The sequence below is a fragment of the Chiloscyllium plagiosum genome, unplaced genomic scaffold (genome assembly GCF_037043375.1).
Source record: "Chiloscyllium plagiosum isolate Xiang-an unplaced genomic scaffold, Cpla_swu_hap1 HiC_scaffold_7, whole genome shotgun sequence".
NCBI lineage: Eukaryota > Metazoa > Chordata > Chondrichthyes > Orectolobiformes > Hemiscylliidae > Chiloscyllium > Chiloscyllium plagiosum.
This window is the reverse complement of record NW_028270145.1, coordinates 107,046,946-107,066,316: the sequence shown is the minus strand read 5'-3', so window position 1 is coordinate 107,066,316 and position 19,371 is coordinate 107,046,946. Positions and strand designations below refer to the sequence as shown.

General features: G+C 42.3%; 1 protein-coding gene across 1 annotated transcript in view; it reads right to left on the bottom strand.

The window, feature by feature from the left end:
- LOC122552043 (galectin-7-like) overlaps positions 1 to 12,365 on the bottom strand; it is a 33,440-nt gene extending 21,075 nt beyond the window's left edge. Inside the window, exons 1-3 of the mRNA XM_087988575.1 lie at positions 12,305 to 12,365; positions 4,145 to 4,418; positions 1,848 to 1,866 (exon numbers count right to left, since the gene is read on the bottom strand). Of these exons, the coding sequence (XP_087844701.1) occupies positions 1,848 to 1,866; positions 4,145 to 4,418; positions 12,305 to 12,365 (354 nt within the window). The remainder of the gene's footprint in view (positions 1 to 1,847; positions 1,867 to 4,144; positions 4,419 to 12,304) is intronic.
- Between the last annotated feature and the right edge of the window lie 7,006 nt (positions 12,366 to 19,371).

Genomic DNA, 19,371 nt, shown 5'->3' with positions numbered 1-19,371 from the left:
GACTCCCAGAGACCTGCAATAGCAGGTCTGGCAGCATCCACGAAGCAGGAGAATCAATGTTTCAGGCATAAGCTCTTCATCAGGACTGACAAAAAAGATCTTCATGACAACTTCAGCCAATACAGAAAGGGCTTATGCCCAAACGTCGATTCTGCCTGACCTGTTGTACTTTCCCAGCACCACACTCCTGACTCATCTCCAGCATCTGCAGTCCTCACTTTCTCCCAATGAAGGATAGCATTCTATTTACTTTCTTTACCACTTATCTGCCATTTTAAGGGACCTGTGATCATGCACTTCAAGTTCTGTCACTTCCTCTACCCAATACCCTCTCATTTATGGTTTACTGACTTGTTTCATTTGTTCTCCACAAATGCATAACCTAGCACTTCTTCGGATTGAATTCCATTTGCTATTTTTTTCACCCACTGAACCAGACCATTGATACCTTCCTACAGTCAATAGCCATCTCCTTCCTTATTAACTACATGATCATTTTTTGTTTCATCTGCCAATTTTCCAATCTTACCACCTGAATAAACATCTAAACCATTCATGCATAACACAAATAGCAAGGGACCCGCAGCTGGGCCATGTGGATCACCATTGGAAACCGCTTACCTTTCGCAAAATCCACCCTCATCAATTGTCCTTTTACTTCCTCAAAAAATTCATTTTAGTCCGTAAGATACAATGTTCTCTTCAGAAAACCATTTTATCCTTGATTAATCCACACCTCTCCAACTAACAGTTAATCCCATCTGAATATTGATTCCAGTAATTTTTCTACTGCTGAGGTCAGACTGACAGTCTATTATTTAGCCTAGCCCTCGCACCCTTCTTGAATAATGGCATAGCATTTGCAGAACTCCAATTCTCTAATAATCACCTGTATCTAATGTAGATAAGAAAATCATCAGAGCATCCATTTCCCCATGCTCCCTTTAACAGCCTGGGGTATAATCCATCCACTCCTAGTGAGAGTAATCCACTTCATAAAGTCATAGAATGACAGAGACCTACAGTACAGAAAAAGACCCTTCAACCCATTCCAGATGCACTGGTCAAAAACAACCATCTAGCTATTCTATTCCCATTTTCTTGCATGTCTTTTCATTGCGCTTCTTTTTTAAAAAATATTTTGCATTCTTATGCTAACTTTTTTATTCATTTGGAGAGTGTGGGCATCACTGGCTAGGCCAATATTTATTGCTCATCTCTAATTTCCCAGAGGGCATCTAAGAGTCAACCACATTGTTGTGGGCCTGGAGTCACATGTAGGCTCGGCCAGGTAAGCTGAGCAGTTTGCCTTCCCTGAAGAATTTTGGTGAACCAAATTGACTGGGTGCTGTTTACAATGCCAAGTTCAACAATCTTTCTCCATACTAAATTTGTATTGTCCAGAATTTGTTCATGACTGAGTAAAAGTAGGACTTCGAGCCAAGAAGTAAGTATACTTTGGCAAAGGAATAAAGGTTCCAGCTGCCAAGACAGATCTGCCAAATGAAATATCACCCATGAGAGAGAGAAAGATTAGCTATGGTCTAAGCAACAAAAATTGTCCCTGGAGGGTCCTAGGTGATGAAATGCTTTTCTAACTCAAAATTATGAAGGGAATAAAATTAAGTGATTATGAGATATCTTTAGATCTGCACAAAAATAGGAAATCACCTTCAGGAAATGTGTATGTATAACGTATTAGAAAATAGCACTTGATCTTTGAGACCTGAGTTTAGCTCAAGACTATCGTCATAGAGAGACAAAAGAAATGGTAATGACTCAACACGAAATGGCAATTTTAGTCGGTGGTTGTAAAATGACTAATGTGTGAAATAAACAAATCTTACGCTTCTCTTCAAATGTTCTCTACATGAACAGAAATTAAAAACAAAATTATGATTCATGAAGCAACCTTATTCAGCCACCTTTCATCAATCTGTTAAAATATGTTAAAATATGCCATGTCTTGCTCATAGATCAGGCAAAGGATCCAGTTTTCACCACTGAGGTTTTAAATTTTGATGTTTTTGGTCTCATCTCATCAAGCCAACAAAACTAAAATACTGTATGGTCAGCATTATTTAACACAGTAATTAAACTGTTCTCAGGGCTCACCCGGGATTCCTCAAAGAAGCACATTCTCATTTCCACTTATGTTATACACAGAAATTACAACAATGAAACAGAATGCATCTGTCCAACAAATCCATTCTTTTCAGTAGCACCCACTCTCTCTCACAGCTGCTCTGCTCCAGTTTTATTTTATCCTTTGACTCATTTGATTCATAACAAAAAATGGACAACATCTATTGACACCCTATCTTATCTATGACTGGTTCCACACAACATTAATTAGCTAAATTGTTGAAAAAGTTGCTCAAACCAGTCCTAAGCATCTTTTTCACAGACAGAAAAGCCAATACATCAATGAAGAGGCAAACTTGGAAAGACATTTCAGTAGTCTCTGTCTAGGGGAGACTGAACATAAACTTAGGGAATGGTTCACCAAGCATCGCAGCGGGGCGTGCAGAGGCCAACCAGACCTCCCAGTCACCACCCATTTCAATTCCCCTAACCACTCCCTTTCCAACATGACCATCCTTGGCCTCCTCCATTGTCACAACGAACCACACAGTGCAAACTGGAGGAACAACACCTCATCTTGCACCTGGGCAGGCTACAACCTGGAGGACTCAACATTGACTTCTCCAATTTCAAATAACCCTTCCTCCCCATCCCCCTACTCCCTTCCCAGCCCCTCCCCATCCCTTCCACTGTTCCCTGCCGCCAATCAGATTCATTCCTATCACTGACCAACCAGACGGTACCCTCTACCTGTCTTCAGCTGTCCCCACTTCACCACTCTGCCCCCGCCAACCCCTTTATCTGCAGCTCCCCCACACCTATCCCCAGCCCTGAAAGAAGGGTTACACCCGAAACATCAACCTCCTGATGCTGTCTGGCTTCCTGTGTTCTCCCAGCCTCCTGCCTGTCTATTTTGGATTCCAGCATCTGCAGTTTCTTTGTCTCTCACTGAATAACTAACTATACAACTAATCCCATTCTCCCTGGCCATTCCCCATCGCATCAAATGTCCCAAAGCAAATGGTTTTTCTTTTCAAATATTAATCCAATTCCCTTCTGGAACAGATTACAATATCTGCCACCATCCATTCTGGCAGCATGATCCAAATCATAACAACCACAGTATAAAATTGACCTCACTTCCCTCACCGGGTTCTTGTGCAATTTATTTTCAGCTATGCACTTTCCTGCTCATGCAAATGATTTCATGCCATCAAAACAAGCTTGGTGGGGTGCTGTTTTTGGGGTGGGATCTTACTGTGCATGGAACTGGTCACAAGCAAACCACATTGATACCACCAATACTTCAAAACTGACCGAGCCCGCCTGCAATAAAAATTCTGTAAACACTTGCAAATGCCATATACTGATCCAACCCATCTTTGACTGCCTCAAAATGGAGGCCTGGTATGTTCATTTCCAAGTATGGCTGTTTGCTTTCCTCTGGTTTTACCCTTTGGAGGGTGAGAAGCATTAAGGGGAAGCCACAAATCCATTAGCTTACACAAAGGCATTGAATAGAGATGCTGGTAAGGAAGTGAGCCCAACTGAAACCGAAGATGGAATAAAAAAAAGTGAGAAAGTCACATAACAGTCCCCAACCCCAAACAAAACGAACAAATTTTGGGTTGAAAAGCTTCAATCAACCTTCGAAAGACTATCTTAGAGTTGGCATGGACAAGTTGGACCAAAGGGTCTGTTTCTGTGCTGTACATCTCTATAACTCTACGTGAAGAAAAACTTTATGTTTGTTATAAAACAGGTTGCCAAAATGAGAGAAAGATACCTACCGGGCGGTGAAGCTTTAGTACATTCATTGTGTTATTTTCTATTTTGTAAAACTGCTGGAGGATTTGAGACAGGCTGGGATCTTGGCAGCTTTGTTTTGTTCTCTACAGAAAAGGCGGTTTGGTGTGGCGATTGTTGCCTGCACTGGATGCCCAGTTAAACCACCCTGTCCAATTTCAGTGGTCACCAGTAGCTAATGGTGCTGCAGGGGTTATGAGGAAGGGAGTTGATGCCAACTGGCAAATGGAAGGATCCACAGTTAGCCGCTCACGTGACTCTGCGGGTGGGTGTCTCGCCCTGCTCCGTCCGTTGTCCTTGCCGCAGGAGGGGGCGGGGCTTCAAGCCATTGCGGCCTCGTGATTGGTGGGTTGCCGCAAAACAGCCCTGCTCTCCGCCTTTCCCGCCTTCCGAATTTAACTGACAGCCGTTGGCCGCGCGTTGCCGCTGGGCGCCATTTTGTTTCTCGTGGCTTTTCGTTGAAAGCCTGACACCCTCCCCCGCCTCGCGCTCACCTTTTTCCCCAGCTGGAACGCTAATCCTTTTTTCTGTCAATGAATATAATCGATAGCCACGTTAAGAAATCAATCTTATAGGAAAAACACGTTTTCTTTTTATTTTTCGTGAACCAGCCCCAAGGGTTTTGTTATGAGTGGTAATGATCGGGAGAAATATTTCTTCATCGTAGAAGGATTAATAACCATGTTTTAAAGTAAGAAGCAGGACAGACAAAGGGGATTTGAGGAAGTTTTCTTTTAAACCTTGAAGGTAGTGTGGATATGTAACTCATTGCCTGAAAGAGTGGTAGAGGCAGGAATCCTCAAGACATTTAAGAACAATGTGGATGAACAGCTGAAACATCGTAGTATACAAGACTACAGGCCAAGAAATGGAAATAGATTAAAATAGATAGATGCTTGATGGCCATGATCTGTCAAAGGGGTATAAAAATTCTGACCCTCTTTGCTAATGTTTGCAAGAAAGAAAAGGAGAATTATTCCAACACAACGTTTTTTTTGCATTTGATCCTTTAATACAAAACTATAAAGTGCTAGGAAAACTCAGCAGGTCTAGAAAGAAAAACAGAGCTGAAATGGAATTAAAACATTGGACTGAAGTATTAACTCTACTTTTCTTTCCACAGATGCTACCAGACCTGCTGACCTTTCATGGCACTTTCTGCATTTATATCATATCTGCAGCCGTTTGTGTTAATTTGCTTCATTTAGATTCACAGAAACTTGCTGCAAAGTAGTAATTCACTCAAATCAACCAGCCTGTGCTGCCTCTTTGAAAATGTTATCTAATTAGTCCTAAATTAGGTCAGGAAGCGTATGCACAGAGAAACAGAGTTAATATTTCAGGTCGACAACCTTTTGTCATATTACAATTAACTCGCTTTCTCTCTTCATAAATGCTTTTTGACCTTCTGGTAATAAAAAATCTAAAGAAGTCATATCAGATTTGAAATGTTAACTCTGTTTTTCTCTCTCCACAAATGCTGCCAGGCCAACTGAGTTTCTGCCGCATTTTCTATGTTTACTTCCTGGCCTGTTGACTATTTTCTGTATTCTTTGTATCTATTTCAGGTAACATCATCTCATGCCTTGATTTTTGTCTTTGAAGTACCTTGGGGGAATCTCACCTACATTGTGATGGGAGAAGCCCACGTTCATTGAACAGAAATACTCCCATATAATATCGAGTCAATATCCAGACCTGATATTCTGGACTTTGCTCATTGGGATTGCCTAGAGTTGACCCTGGTAGGTGGAGAATTGGATTTTTAAAAATGGTTTCAGATTGCTTTGCTTTGATTGATTTCTAGGATTTGCACTCATTTCTTATACTTATCTGTTCTGGAATGGGCTAGCGTTTTTCCCTTTCCTAACTCCATCCAAAAAAAGTTACCATTGTGGAGTGTTGAGGCTTAGTCACCTCATGAGACAGATTACACATATAATTTTTCTATGTTCATGTTACTTGCATATTCTATTTCACTCATCCTCATAGATTGCAGTCAAGAAAATCAATTGCATTGTCTTCAAAGAATCACAAATGTTAAGGCTAGAAGGAGGCATTTCAGCTGATTCAAAGTTTGTGAGAAGAACCACAACATTTCAGCTGATTGTACCTACACTGTCTCAAATGATTACCTTGTGCCAATCTGCTTTTCATACCCTTACACATTATTTCTATCCAAATAATCATCCAATGTCCTCTTGAATACCTCCATTGAACCTGCCTCCAACACAATTCCAGGCAAGCAATGCACCAAACGAAGATGTTTTTCTTTACCCTTGCTTCTGTCACAGATCACTTTAAAGCTATGCCCTGTAGCTCTTGTTTCTTTTATAAATGTGAACAATTTCTCCTTATCTATTTAACCTGATCATGATTTTGAAAACTTTGATCAGATCTTCTCCTAGCCTTCTCTCCAACGAGCTGAAAAATGTGTTGCTGGAAAAGCGCAACAGGTCAGGCAGCATCCAAGGAGCAGGAGAATTGATGTTTCGGGTATAAACCCTTCTTCAGGAATGAGGAGGGTGTGCCGAGCAAACTAAGATAAAAGGTGGGGGGAGGGACTTGGAGGAGGGGCGCTGGGAATGCAATAGGTGGAAGGAGGTTAAGGTGAGGGTGATAGGCCGGAGAGGGGGTGATGGCGGAGAGGTCGGGAAGAAGATTGCAGGTCAAGAAGGCGGTGCTGAGTCCGAGGGTTGGGACTGAGATAAGGTAGGGGGAGGGGAAATGAGGAAGCTGGAGAAATCTGCATTCATCCCTTGTGGTTGGAGGGTTCCGAGGCGGAAGATGAGGCGCTCTTCCTCTAGGCGTCGTGTTGCCATGGTCTGGCGATGGAGGAGGCCAAGGACCTGCATGTCCTTGGCAGAGTGGGAGGGGGAGTTAAAGTGTTCAGCCATGGGGCAGTTGGGTTGGTTGGTGCAGGTGTCCCAGAGGTGTTCTCTGAAAAGTTCCGCAAGTAGGCGGTCTGTCTCCCCAATATAGAGGAGACCACATCGGGTGCAGCTGATGCAGTAAATGATGTGTGTGGAGGTGCAGGTGAATTTGTGACGGATATGGAAGGATCCCTTGGGGCCTTGGAGGGAAGTGAGGGGGGGAGGTGTGGGCGCAAGTTTTGCATTTCTTGCGGTTGCAGGAGAAGGTGCCGGGAGTGGAGGTTGGGTTGGTGGGGGTGTGGACCTGACGAGGGAGTTGCGGAGGGAGTGGTCTTTCCGGAATGCTGATACGGGAGGGGAGGGAAATATATTCTTGGTGGTGGGGTCTGTTTGGAGGTGGCAGAAATGATGAAGGATGATACGATGTATCTGGAGGTTGGTGGGATGGTAGGTGAGGATCAGTGGGGTTCTGTCCTGGTGGTGATTGGAGGGGCTTGGTTCAAGGGCGGAGAAGCGGGAAGTGGAGGAGATGCGGTGGAGAGCATCGTCAACCACTTCTGAGGGGAAATTGCGGTATTTGAAGAAGGAGGCCATCTGGGTTGTACGGTATTGGAATTGGTCCTCTTGGGAGCAGATGCAGCGGAGGCGAAGGAATTGGGAATATGGGATGGCGTTTTTACAGGGGGGAGGGTGGGAGGAGGTGTAATCTAGGTGGCTGTGGGAGTCGGTCGATTGATAGTAAATGCCCAAGAGAGAAATGGAGAGGTCTAGGAAGGGGAGGGAGGAGTCTGAGACGGTCCAGGTAAATTTGATGTCGGGCTGGAAAGTGTTAGTAAAGTGGATGAACTGTTCAACCTCCTCGTGGGAGCACGAGGTAGCGCCGATACAGTCATCGATGTAGCGGAGGAAAAGGTGGGGTGGTGCCAGTGTAGCTGCGGAAGATGGACTGTTCCACATATCCGACGAAGAGGCAGGCATAGCTGGGGCCCATGCGGGTGCCCATGGCTACTCCTTTGGTTTGGAGGAAGTGGGAGGATTGTTCAGAGAGAGGACCAGTTCAGTCAGTCGAAGGAGGGTGTCATTGGAAGGGTACTGGTTGGTTCGGCGGGAAAGGAAGAAGCGGAGGGCTTTGAGGCCTTCGTGATGGGGGATGGACTGGATGTCCATGGTGAAGATAAGGCGTTGGGGGCCAGGGAAGCGAAAATCATGGAGGAGGTGGAGGGCGTGGCTGGTGTCCCGAACATAGGTGGGGAGTTCTTGGACTAAGGGGAACAGGACCGTGTCGAGGTCCTGTCTCTCCAACGAGCACAATCCCAATTTCTTCAATTTATCCTCTTAATTGAAGTTCCTTGTTCCTGGATTTATTCTTGTAAGCCTCAGTCTTCAATTAAGTTCCTCAAATTCTAGAGACTAATTGTATAATTATGATGAAAAGTATTTGGTAAAAAATGTAAAACCAACAAGGGAAATAGTGTAGATGGAGTTGGGGCAAAATACCATCAACTTGCTTACTTCTGTAAATTTAGTGGAGTAATGTTGTGTATTCCTATATTGTAAGCTGCAAGCCTGCTTCCCACTACACTTTGTGTAAATACCTCAATTATTTATTTTTACATGACAGGCATATCTCTTACTTTCAGAACTGATATAAGGATGCCAAATGTCAGCACTTGCAGAACAATCTTTAGTGTGCTGAGAATTACACTAATCACCAAGTCTATTAGTTAGACTCACCATGTACTTTGGTTATGCATGCCAGAAGCTGCGTATATGCAGATACATTGGAACATCGCTATCTACAATGCATGCTCAAAGCCGCTCACCATCTTACAATGCTCACCATATCACCATGCATTCGGCGTTAAAATCCTGAAACTCATTCCTAAATAGCACTGTGAGTGTTCTAAACTCCCAATGAGTGCAGCAATTCAAGAAGGCAGTTCATCACCATCACCACCTTCTCATGGGCAACTCGGGATGGGCAACGGATGCTGGCCAAGTCTACATTGCTCACATCCCATAAATGAATGTAAAATATTTTTTCATATCTGTCCAGACTTAACACCTTTTGAATTAAACAAAAGGATGAAGAACAATTGGTGTATTCTCCACGTCTACGTTTTAACCAAATAGTTCCGTCATACCAACCAATCAGTACCCTTTTCTCATGCAGTACAAATTGTTGCTCTATTCGAAATTTAACATTTTCTGTCTGACCTGAGTGCAAAGTTATCAAAACACCTTTGACATTATGTCTCTTTAACCAGCAGAATTCAGATCTGTAAACCACTTCTTGTTGCTTTGAATCCAAAGTCTTGCATCATCATGGCCTCATTTTGTGAGCTGATTGATTCCATGAGCCTCAAGCATTTTCAGATATTTCAGGTGTGAGATGTTATTAAACGCTTTCTGAAAACCAAAGGAAATTACACCCTTGTCCACTAGTTCAGCTGCTCAAATTTTAAGAAGATTAATGAGCCATGCCGAATTGCTTCTAAATCTATCTCGACTGCAGATGGTATCCTTAGATAAACATTTGTATCATACAATATAAGTCTCTTGAGCATCCTCCCAATTAAAGACTAACTGGTCTATCACTTCTAGATTTATTTTCACACTTTTTATAAATTATGGAATAAGACTTTCTATTCTTTATTCTTCAGGTATAGTTCCAATCATTATTGGGCCATTAAAAATATTTGCAAGAGTATTACAATTTCATAGTTTATGTCCTTAGACAGTAAGTCCTGGACAAGTAGACTTTATTTTATTGTGAAGAGAACTCAACAGGGACCAAAGGTTAGTAGTTTATTTGCCTTTTATAGAATGTAACAGTATAGCAAAAATTGTTTTGACTATGAAGTTAAGCTAACCTTGTTGCTTCAGTGATGTCTATAATGCAGGTTGGATGACAAGTGAATTGAAAAAGTGGCTGGATTCAGCCCACAGTAAGAAGCCAGATGCAGGCCAAGGCTTGTAGCACATCCTGCCCTGGTGATCAGAGGTTCATAATACAAACATAGAAACCATAAGAGTGAAACAGGCGATTTGGCACCTTGAGCCTGCTCTGCCATTCTGTGAATCTATGGTTGTGACTATGGCCTGAACTCCACATTCCCACTTCTGCTCCACATGATAACTATTGACTCCCTTATTTATCAAGAATCTATTGACCTCTGCTTTAAGAATATTCAACAACCCTGCCTCCACTGATGCTGAAGAAAGGAGTTCCAAAAGCTCAGGGCCCTCTCTAAAAAAGAATCCTCATTTCCATCTTTAATGGAAGACTTCTTATTTTTAAACTATATCCCCTGGTTCTAGTCTCTCCCACAAGAAACATCTTTTCAATTCCAGTTAAATGCATCTTGTTACATGCTATACGTAATTATTTTTAATTCACTCGTTGGACGTTGGCATTGCTGGCTGGCCAGGACTTTATCATCCGTTCCTAGTTGCCCTTGTTGGTGGTGAGCTGCCTTCTTGAAGCACTGCAGTCCACAAGCTGTAGGTTGACCGATAATGCCATAAGGAAGACAATTCCAGGATTTTGACCCAGCGACAGTGAAGGAACAGTAGTATATATTTCGAAGTCAGGTTGGTGAGTGGATTGGAGGGGAACTTTCAGGTGGTGGTTTTCTGTGTATCTGCTACCCTTCTATTTCAAGATGGAAGTGGTCGTAAGTTTGGAAGGTGCCATCTAAGGACTTTTGGTGAATTTATGCAGTGCATCTTGTAGATAGTGCACACTGCTGCTACTGAGCGTTGGTGGTCAAGAGAATGGATGCTTGTGGATGTGATGCCAATCAAATGGGCTGCCTTGATCTGGATGATGTCAAACTTCTTGACTGTAGTTGGAACTGCAGTCATCTAAGCAAGTGGAGAGTATTCTATTACATTCCTGACTTGTGCCTTATAGATGGTGGTCAGCTTTTGGGGAGTCAGGCGAGTTACTTGCTGCAATATTCCTAGCCTTTGATGTGTTTTTGTAGCCACTCTATTTGTATAGTAGGAGAAAGTGAGGACTGCAGATGCTGGAGATCAGAGTCGAAGAGTGTGATGCTGGAAAAGTACAGCCGATCAGGCAGCATCTGGGAAGGAGGAGAATCGACGTTTCGGGTATAAGCCTTCATTAGGAATCCTAATGAAGGGCTAATGCCAGAAACGTCAATTCTCTTGCTCCTTGGATGCTGCCTGACCGGCTATCTGTATAGTAGGTCCAGTTCAGTTACTCATCAATGTTAACTCCCAGGATATCAGTGGGGGATTCAGTGATGGTTGATTGTGTCTTATTGGAGATGATCATTGCTGGCATTTAAGTGGTGTGCATTTTACTTGCCACTTGTTGGCCCAAGCCTGGATATCGTTCAGGTCTTGTTGTGTTTGAACTAGACTGCTTTAGTAGCTGAGGAGTCACGGATAGTGCTGAAAATTGCACAGTCGTTGGTGAACATCCCCACTCCTGACTTTCTGATGGACGGAAGGTCCAATATGTTGCAATATCATAACATAAACTTAAATTTCCACTTGGTTGTACAGGTAAAATTAAATTCTTAATTTTAAAAGAGGACCTTAGAGTGAACGTTGAGAGTGCTTTGCTCTGGTTATTTGCAAAACGTCTGTGCTACACTTGACCTGCATTTGCCCGATTTTGTCAAAAATGCGAAAATACAGAGTTGTTTAGCAACAATTTTCTTGAAAAATTAAAAGTTTCATAGAAAGAAACTTAATTTGAAATGTCAAAGTCCAAGTTAATGTTTATTTGCCTGTTCACTTAGACCACTATTATTTGCTATATTCCAAAGATTAGATTAATCCAAGTTACGCTCTAACCTGCTATAACTTGAAAACTATGGTTTCTAGTTCTGAGCCTGAATGCATGTTGTATGGAAAATAGACTTTCAATCATCATTTCTGTGTTGACATTCAAGAATGTGTTGTCTATTCAAAGACATTTGAAGAAAACAGTGTTATTAGCTCCTGAAGCCATGTTTTAGATTACTGTAAAATTCCAGCAAAGTGAACCATAATGCATTAAACATACTTATTCAAATGAGACTAGTATCAGCATAGATCAACCTCATAACTATGGCATTAAAAGGATGCTTAAAGGTGAAGGCGATGCAGTAGTCGTTATTGGACTAATAATTCAGAGGCTAATTCTTTGGGGACACAAATTCAAACTCCACCACAGCAACTTCTGGAAGTTTAAACACAATTAATAATAAAACTGGACAAAGTTAAAAATCACACAACACCAGGTAATAGTCCAACAGGTTTATTTGGAAGCACTAGCTTTTGGAATGCTGCTCCTCCATCAGGTGGTTTTGAGAGGTGGTAGATAGTCTTAATAATGGTAACCGTCGAGCATGTGGTGTTGGAAAAACACAGCCAGTCAGGCAGCATCCGAGGAGCAGGACAATTCCTGATGAAGAGCTTATGCTTGAAACATCAATCCTCCTGCTCCTCGGATGCTGCCTGACTGGTTGTGCTTTACCAGCACCACACTCTGGACTCTGATCTCCAGCATCTGCAGTCCTCACTTTGCTCCTGAACAATAGTAACCACTGGTTTACTTGTGCTTTTTAGGGAACGATCTGCCATCCTTAACCAATTTGGCCTACATTGTGACTTGTGGGTTGATTCTTAACCATCCTGTCACACAGCTGAGCAAGCCATTCAGTTCAAAGTCAAAAACTTCCAAAGAAGAGTCATTTTATTGGAGTTTCTCACTCATCAGATGCTGCCAGACCTGCCGAGTTTCTCCAGCATGTGCTGTGTTCTTCTCAGTTCAAGGCCAATTTGGGATGGGCAATGAATACTGGCCTTACCAATAATGCCAGGAACTTCTTGGACCATCCATCCAGGTTTGATGGAATATCCATTATCAGTTAGTTAAATAAGAAAAGGCATATTGTCAGCAAAAAGAATTAAGATAGATCTATCTTCAAAGACTTCCAGATTGTGAATAAATTCTGGAATAGTGGTACAATTTCATCTTTTTAATCGATCAAGGAATGAAGGCAATGATATTTACAGATGTCATCATAAAAACAATATACTTTAGGAAACATAGGCCAGTTTTGCATTTTGTTTGTTCTAATATGGTATTTTTAAAGTTCATTCATGGGATGTGGGCATCAGTGGCATAGAGAGGAGTACTGAGCTGCCTTCTTGCACCACTGTAATCTGTTTAGTGCTAGTGTGCTATTAGGGAGAGAATTCTGGGATTTTGACCTGCTGAAGGAATGGCAATACACTTCCAGGCTACAAAGGGGTGGCACGGTGGCTCAGTGGTTAGCACTGCCGCTTCACAGCACCACGGTCCCAGGTTCAATTCCAGCCTCGGGCAGACTGTCTGTGTGGAGTTTGCACATTCTCCCCGTGTCTGCGTGGGTTTCCTCTGAGTGCTCCAGTTTCCTCCCACAGTCCAAAGATGTGCAAGTTGGGGTGGATTGGCCATGCTAAATTGCCCATAGTGATAGGTGCATTAGTCAGAGAGGTGTGGGTTACTCTTCGGAGGGTCGATGTGGACTGGTTGGGCCAAAGGGCCTGTTTCCACACTGTAGGGAATCTAATCTAATCTAATAGTGAGTGGCTTGGGAGGGAAATTTTCAAGTGATAGTGATCCCATGGATCTTCTGCTCTTGTCTGCTCTTGTGGTGGTCTTGTGTGTGACAGGTGCTGTCTAAGGAGTCTTGACGCAGTGCAACTTGTAGATGGTATATAAATAAAACCAAAAGATCTGTGGATGCTGTAAATCATTAACAAAAACAGAAATTGCTGGAAAGCTCAGCAGATCTGGCAGCATCTGTGGAGAGAAATCAGAGTTACCGTGTCAGATCGAGTGACGCTTCCTAAGAACTGTTCTGAAGAAGGGTCACTTGACCCGAAACATTAACTCTAATTTCTCTCCGAAGATGCTGCCAGACCTGCTGAGCTTTTCCAGCAATTTTTATTGTAGGTAGCACACATCATAGAGTCCTACAGCATTGACACAGGCCCTTTGGCCCAAACTGGTCCATGCTGGCCAAAATGTCCATTCACACTAAAACCATTTCCCTGCACTTGGCTCACATCCTTCTAATCCTTTCCTGTCCATGTATTTGTCCAAATGACAAATAAATATTGTTAATGTACCTGCCTCAACCACTTCAGCTGGCAGCTCATTCCATATGTGCCACCTCTGCCCTCTCGTCTTCGATTCCCCAACTATGGGGAAAAAGACTGAGTGCATTCACCCTATCCATGCCTCTAATGACCTTATATACCTCTATGAGATCCCCCTTCAGTCTCCTATGCTCCAAAGAAAAAAGCCCTAACTTGTCCAACCTCTCCATATAACTCAGACCATTGAGTCTGGGCAACATCCTTGTAAATTTCTTTTGCACTCTTTCTATAATAACATTCTTCCTATAACAAGGTGACCGAAACTGAACATAATACTCCAAGTGCGGTCTCAACAATGTTCTGTATAACTGCAACATAATTTCCCAATGCCCTGACTGATGATGGCCAGTGTGCCAAAAGCCTCATTCAATATCCTGCCTACCTGTGACTCCACTTTCAGAGAACTGTGAATCTGAACTCCAAGATCCCTCTATTCCACTACACTCCTTAAGGCCCTACCATTCACCATGAAACTCTTACCTTGATTTGACTTTCCAAAATGCAAAATCTCACACTTATCTATATTAAACTCTATTTGCCATTTCTCAGCTCACTTCCCCAGCTGATCAGGGCCCTGCTGCAATTTCTAAGGACCTTCCTCACAGTCCATGATACTGCCTATTTCAGTGTCATCAGCAAACATTTTAATCATGCCTCACTAATCATCAGTGATAGAGTGAACATTGTGGATTAGGTGCCAATCAAGCTTCTGATTTATCCAGAGTGATGCTTTCTTTATTTCTTTTTTTAATTAATTCGTTCACAGGATGAGGGCATTGTTGGCCTGGCGAGCTGTAATTGCCCATTTCTAATTACCCAGAGGGCAGTTAAGAGTGAATCGTGTTGCTGTGGGTCTGGAGTCACATTTAGGTCAGACTAGGTAAGGATGGCAGTTTCCTTCCCCAAAAGATATTAGTGACCCAGATGGATTTTTATGACAATCAACAATGGAATCATGCTCATCATTTGACTCTTAATTCCAGGTTTTTTAAACTAAATTCAAATTCACCATCTGCCATGGCAGAATTCAAACCGAGTCGTCGGAGCATCATCTGGGTCTCTTGATAAACAGTCCTGCAATAATACTACCAGGTCATTGCCTCTCCTGTCATGTCAAGCTTCTTGTGTCCCCACAGGATTATGCAACACTCACTTTTACCAATACTGTCATTGACAAATGTAAGTGTAGCACGCATATTGGTGAGGATAAGGTTAAGTATGTTTTACCCTTTTATTAGTTCTATCACAACCTGCAGAAGACACAGTCTAGTAGCCATTTCCTTTAGAAATTGACCAGCTCCCTCAGTAGTGGCTCTGCTGAGCCACTCGTGGTGCATTTTGTGCCCTTGCCCTTCAGTTTATTCTCCAAGTAGTGTTCATCATGGAAGCTGAGTGAGGCAGTGTGTGGTAATAAGCAGGAGGTTTCCTTGCTCATGTTTTATGTGATGGCGCGAAATTTCATAGGGTCCAAAGGCAATGTTCAGGACTCCGAGGGCAACTCCTTCCTGACTGTACACCACTGTACCACCACCTATGCTGGTTCTGCCCTCCCAATGGGACAGGAAATGCTCAAGGATAGTGATGGTTTTTTCAGAAACATTGCAAAGTATGATTCCATGAGTATGATTATGTCAGGCTGTTGCTTAACTAATTTATGTGAACAGCTATCCAAATTTTAACATTGGCCCCCAGACCTTGGTAGGGACAATTTTAGGTCGGAGATTGCTGTTGTTATTTCTGGTGCCTAGGTCAGTGCCAAAATGGTCCATGTTGTCCTGTGAGCCTGCGGCATGATGTTAGAATGGAGCTGAAATTTGTGTTGAAAAGCTGTATAGAAGCATAATTACTAAAACAGGAATGAAAACAGAAATTGCTTGGAAATCTTAGCAGGTCTGGCAACATCACTGGGGACGAATCAGAATTAAAGTTCCAGGTCCTGTGACACTTCTTCAGAACAGAGGAACCCAAAAAGAGGGACACTGGAATGTTCAGACCTACAGAAAGCTGCTGAAAGTCACATGGAGCCACAAAAAAGGAAAACGCAGACCATAGCTGAAAGCACTGGATAAGACACAATGGCTGCATACTTTCCTCACCTTGCACAAGGTGAGACAAAACAAGTTATGAAGTAGAACTGGCAGTTTTTCTATTCATTTTAGCAGAATTACAAAATTTGGACAGATTTGGAGAGGGTTCAGAAAATATTTAGCAGGATATTGCGGGGAATGGAGAGTATGATTATATGGATTGGCAGGAACCTTTTTCATTAGAATGTAGGAAGTTGAAAAGTTACCTTTATGGAAGTTTATAAAATCATGAGGAGCATACATAAGGTGACTCGCAAGGGTCTTTTCTGCAGGATGGGAGAGTTCAAAACTAGGGGGGGTGGTGTGGAGGGAGCGGGGGTTGCGGGCATATTTCTAAGGTGAGAGGAGGAAAATTTAAAAAGGACATGAGGCAACCTTTTTTACATTGAGACTGGTTTATATGTGGAATGAACTGCCAGGGGAAGTGATGGATGCAGGTACAGTTACAGCATTTAAAAGACATTTGGATCAGTACATGAATAGAAAAGGTTTGGACGGATATGGGCCAAAGTGGGACTAGTTTGGTTTGGGAAGTGGTGGGCCTGTGGAATTCATTGAACCAGAGCGCTGTGGAGGCCGGGATGTTAAATGTCTTCAAGGCAGAGATTGATAAATTCTTAATCTCGCAAGGAATTAAGGGACAGGGGGAGAGTGCGGGTAAGTGGTGTTGAAATATCTATCAGCCATGATTGAATGGCAGAGTGGACTCGATGGGCCAAATGGCCTTACTTCTACTCCTATGTCTTATGATCTTATGGGAACATGGTCGGCATGGACTGGTTGAACCGAAGGGTCTGTTTCCATGCTGTATGACTCTGTGACCAGAATAGCTAGGTGTTGTTACACCTGTATCACTGTTTGGTGGAAAGAACATGTTAGAAAATATATGTGAACTTATTTCACTCCAAAAGTCAAAAAGAAAAGGATAGCTGAAATTTTGAATGCTTGCAGGTATGCTTTGAACCTCAACTGAATGTAGCTTATGAATGATAAGTGTTCAATATTAAGACACATGTTGAAAGAAAGTTAATTGATCAATATATATGATCATTATCACAGCTTGCAGGATCCTGTGACACAACAAAAAGGTCATTTAATTAAAGACAGGATTGTATCAAGCATAAGAGATCTGCAATGAGAACATATCTACTGAGAGAAGTACAGAGGTTATATGTCAGCAGCTTCAGCATATTTATGGCAGAACAGACCAGGCCTTGTATAATGCTAATAGACATTCCAGGCTGAAAGGGCAGAAAGATCACAAACACCAATACAAATGCTGCAGAATATAAAGGAAAAGAAAGCATGTCTGGGAGAGCCATCAACGAAAGATTCTGATGAATCACTGTACACCAAATAACAGGTTGGTTCAATCAGGTCAATTGATGATAAATTGTTTATGACTGTTGGAATGATAACTGCAGGATGAGAACATCAGATCGACATAAATGTCAGATAGAGACTGATGTACCATGCATCATCGTGACCTTCACAGACATGTACAAAGTAGCACAAAATGTGAATTAGAAAATGAATTCCTCAAAGGTAAGGTTGATGCTATCTAATTTGAGAGTCAATGCATAAGAGAACAATGATCTAGAGTTCCAGATCATAGGCAGCAAGCAAAAGCCACTCATCTGGACTTAGTCTAAAACTTGGACAGGTAACTCTCAATGCTGAAGGAGATTTGCAACTTGGCACAGTCATTAAACCATTGATCATGGAACATATCCTAAAAAAGTACAAGATCTTTTGAAAGATACAGATGGTTGTGCATGAAGAATATCAATACACAGAACATGAGATAGTTAATGCTCTTCCAAGGGTGGAAACTATGGTGGATGAACTGCTAGTTTATGGATGTGGAGAGACAATGGAGGAAGGTGTTGCTGACCACAAATAAAATCCATTGTGACTGCTCAATAGAGTTCACCAGATAAACCTGAAGCTGAACAAGAAGAAAGTGTGAATTACAATGCCCAAAGTGAAGTGCATAGGTCACGACAGCAAAACTTATTCACCCAGATCACAATATATTGAGAGCTGTAGCAGCAATGTGGTGACTAAGTGCTTAAATAGAAACATCAATTCTCCTGCTCCTTGGATGTTGCCTGACCGACTCTGCTTTTCCAGAACCACACTCTCAACTCTGATCGCCAGCATCTGCAGTCCTCACTTTCTCCTAGATATAAAAGCAATGCATTAATTTATTGGATTAATCAACTATTTAGAAAAATTCTTGAGTGTGAACTATCATGCCATCTCACTGCCAAAGAGGTGCAGTGGTATTGAGCATACAGCAAGAAATAGCATTCACAAAAGTCAAGCGGCTAGGGGCGGCAGTATCAGTGCTGAAATAGTATATCTTAAATAGTGATGTCACCTTGCAGTATGATGCCTACAAAGCAGGACTTGGAGCAGTCTGAGTGTAGCACTGGTCACATTTGTATCCAGGGTATCTAGGGAAGGAGATCAATGCTCTGTTCAGAGAAAGAGGGCTTTGCTTATGAAAATGTTTCATCAGTACCCACTTTGAAGTGACAGTGAGAGGATTCTGACCGCAAGACACTTCAAACCTTTTTTCTCAAGCTGCTGTTATCTTCTCTAAAGTATCCATAAATAATGTTACTTTGATTAAAGAGGTAGCATCTGGGTGTGACATACTAGCAAGGAAAGCATGTATGTTACTGACAAGTTGTTGAGAGCTGCACTAACTATGAAAAAGGTAGAGGCTGTTGTGATAGTGTGAGAAATCTTGCAGATCCAATATGAAGCAACATTTATACTCTGTATATCATCACCCCAGCAGAGACACTGAATATAACAGAAAGATACCTTTTTCAAATCAAACAAACTCTCCAACAAGATGCACTGAATCAAGTGTAGCAGGACACAGTAATGAAAGGATGACCTGAAAGCATCAAGACACCGCTGTGTTAACAAGTGTATTTTGGGCATACAGAAAATAATTGACAGCCCAAGATGTCATATTGTACAAAGAAAATAGAGTCATCATCCCTAAGGAGTGAGAAGCGAGACATTGAAATGCATCCAAGCAAACCATGAAGGAATTGAGTTGAATCAGGGGAAGGAAAGTGATGTGTCTACTGGCCAACAATGAGCAATGAAATCAATGTTTTACAAACCCACTGAATCCCACAGGTACTTGGATTACACCTTTTCCCACCTACCTCCTGCGAAAATGTCATCCCGTATTCCCAATTCCTCTGCCTCCACCGTATCTGCTCCCAGGAGGATCAAGTTCCACCACAGAACACACCAGATGGCCTCCTTCTTTAGAGACCGCAATTTCCCTTCCCACATGGTTGAAGATGCCCTCCAACGCATCTCAT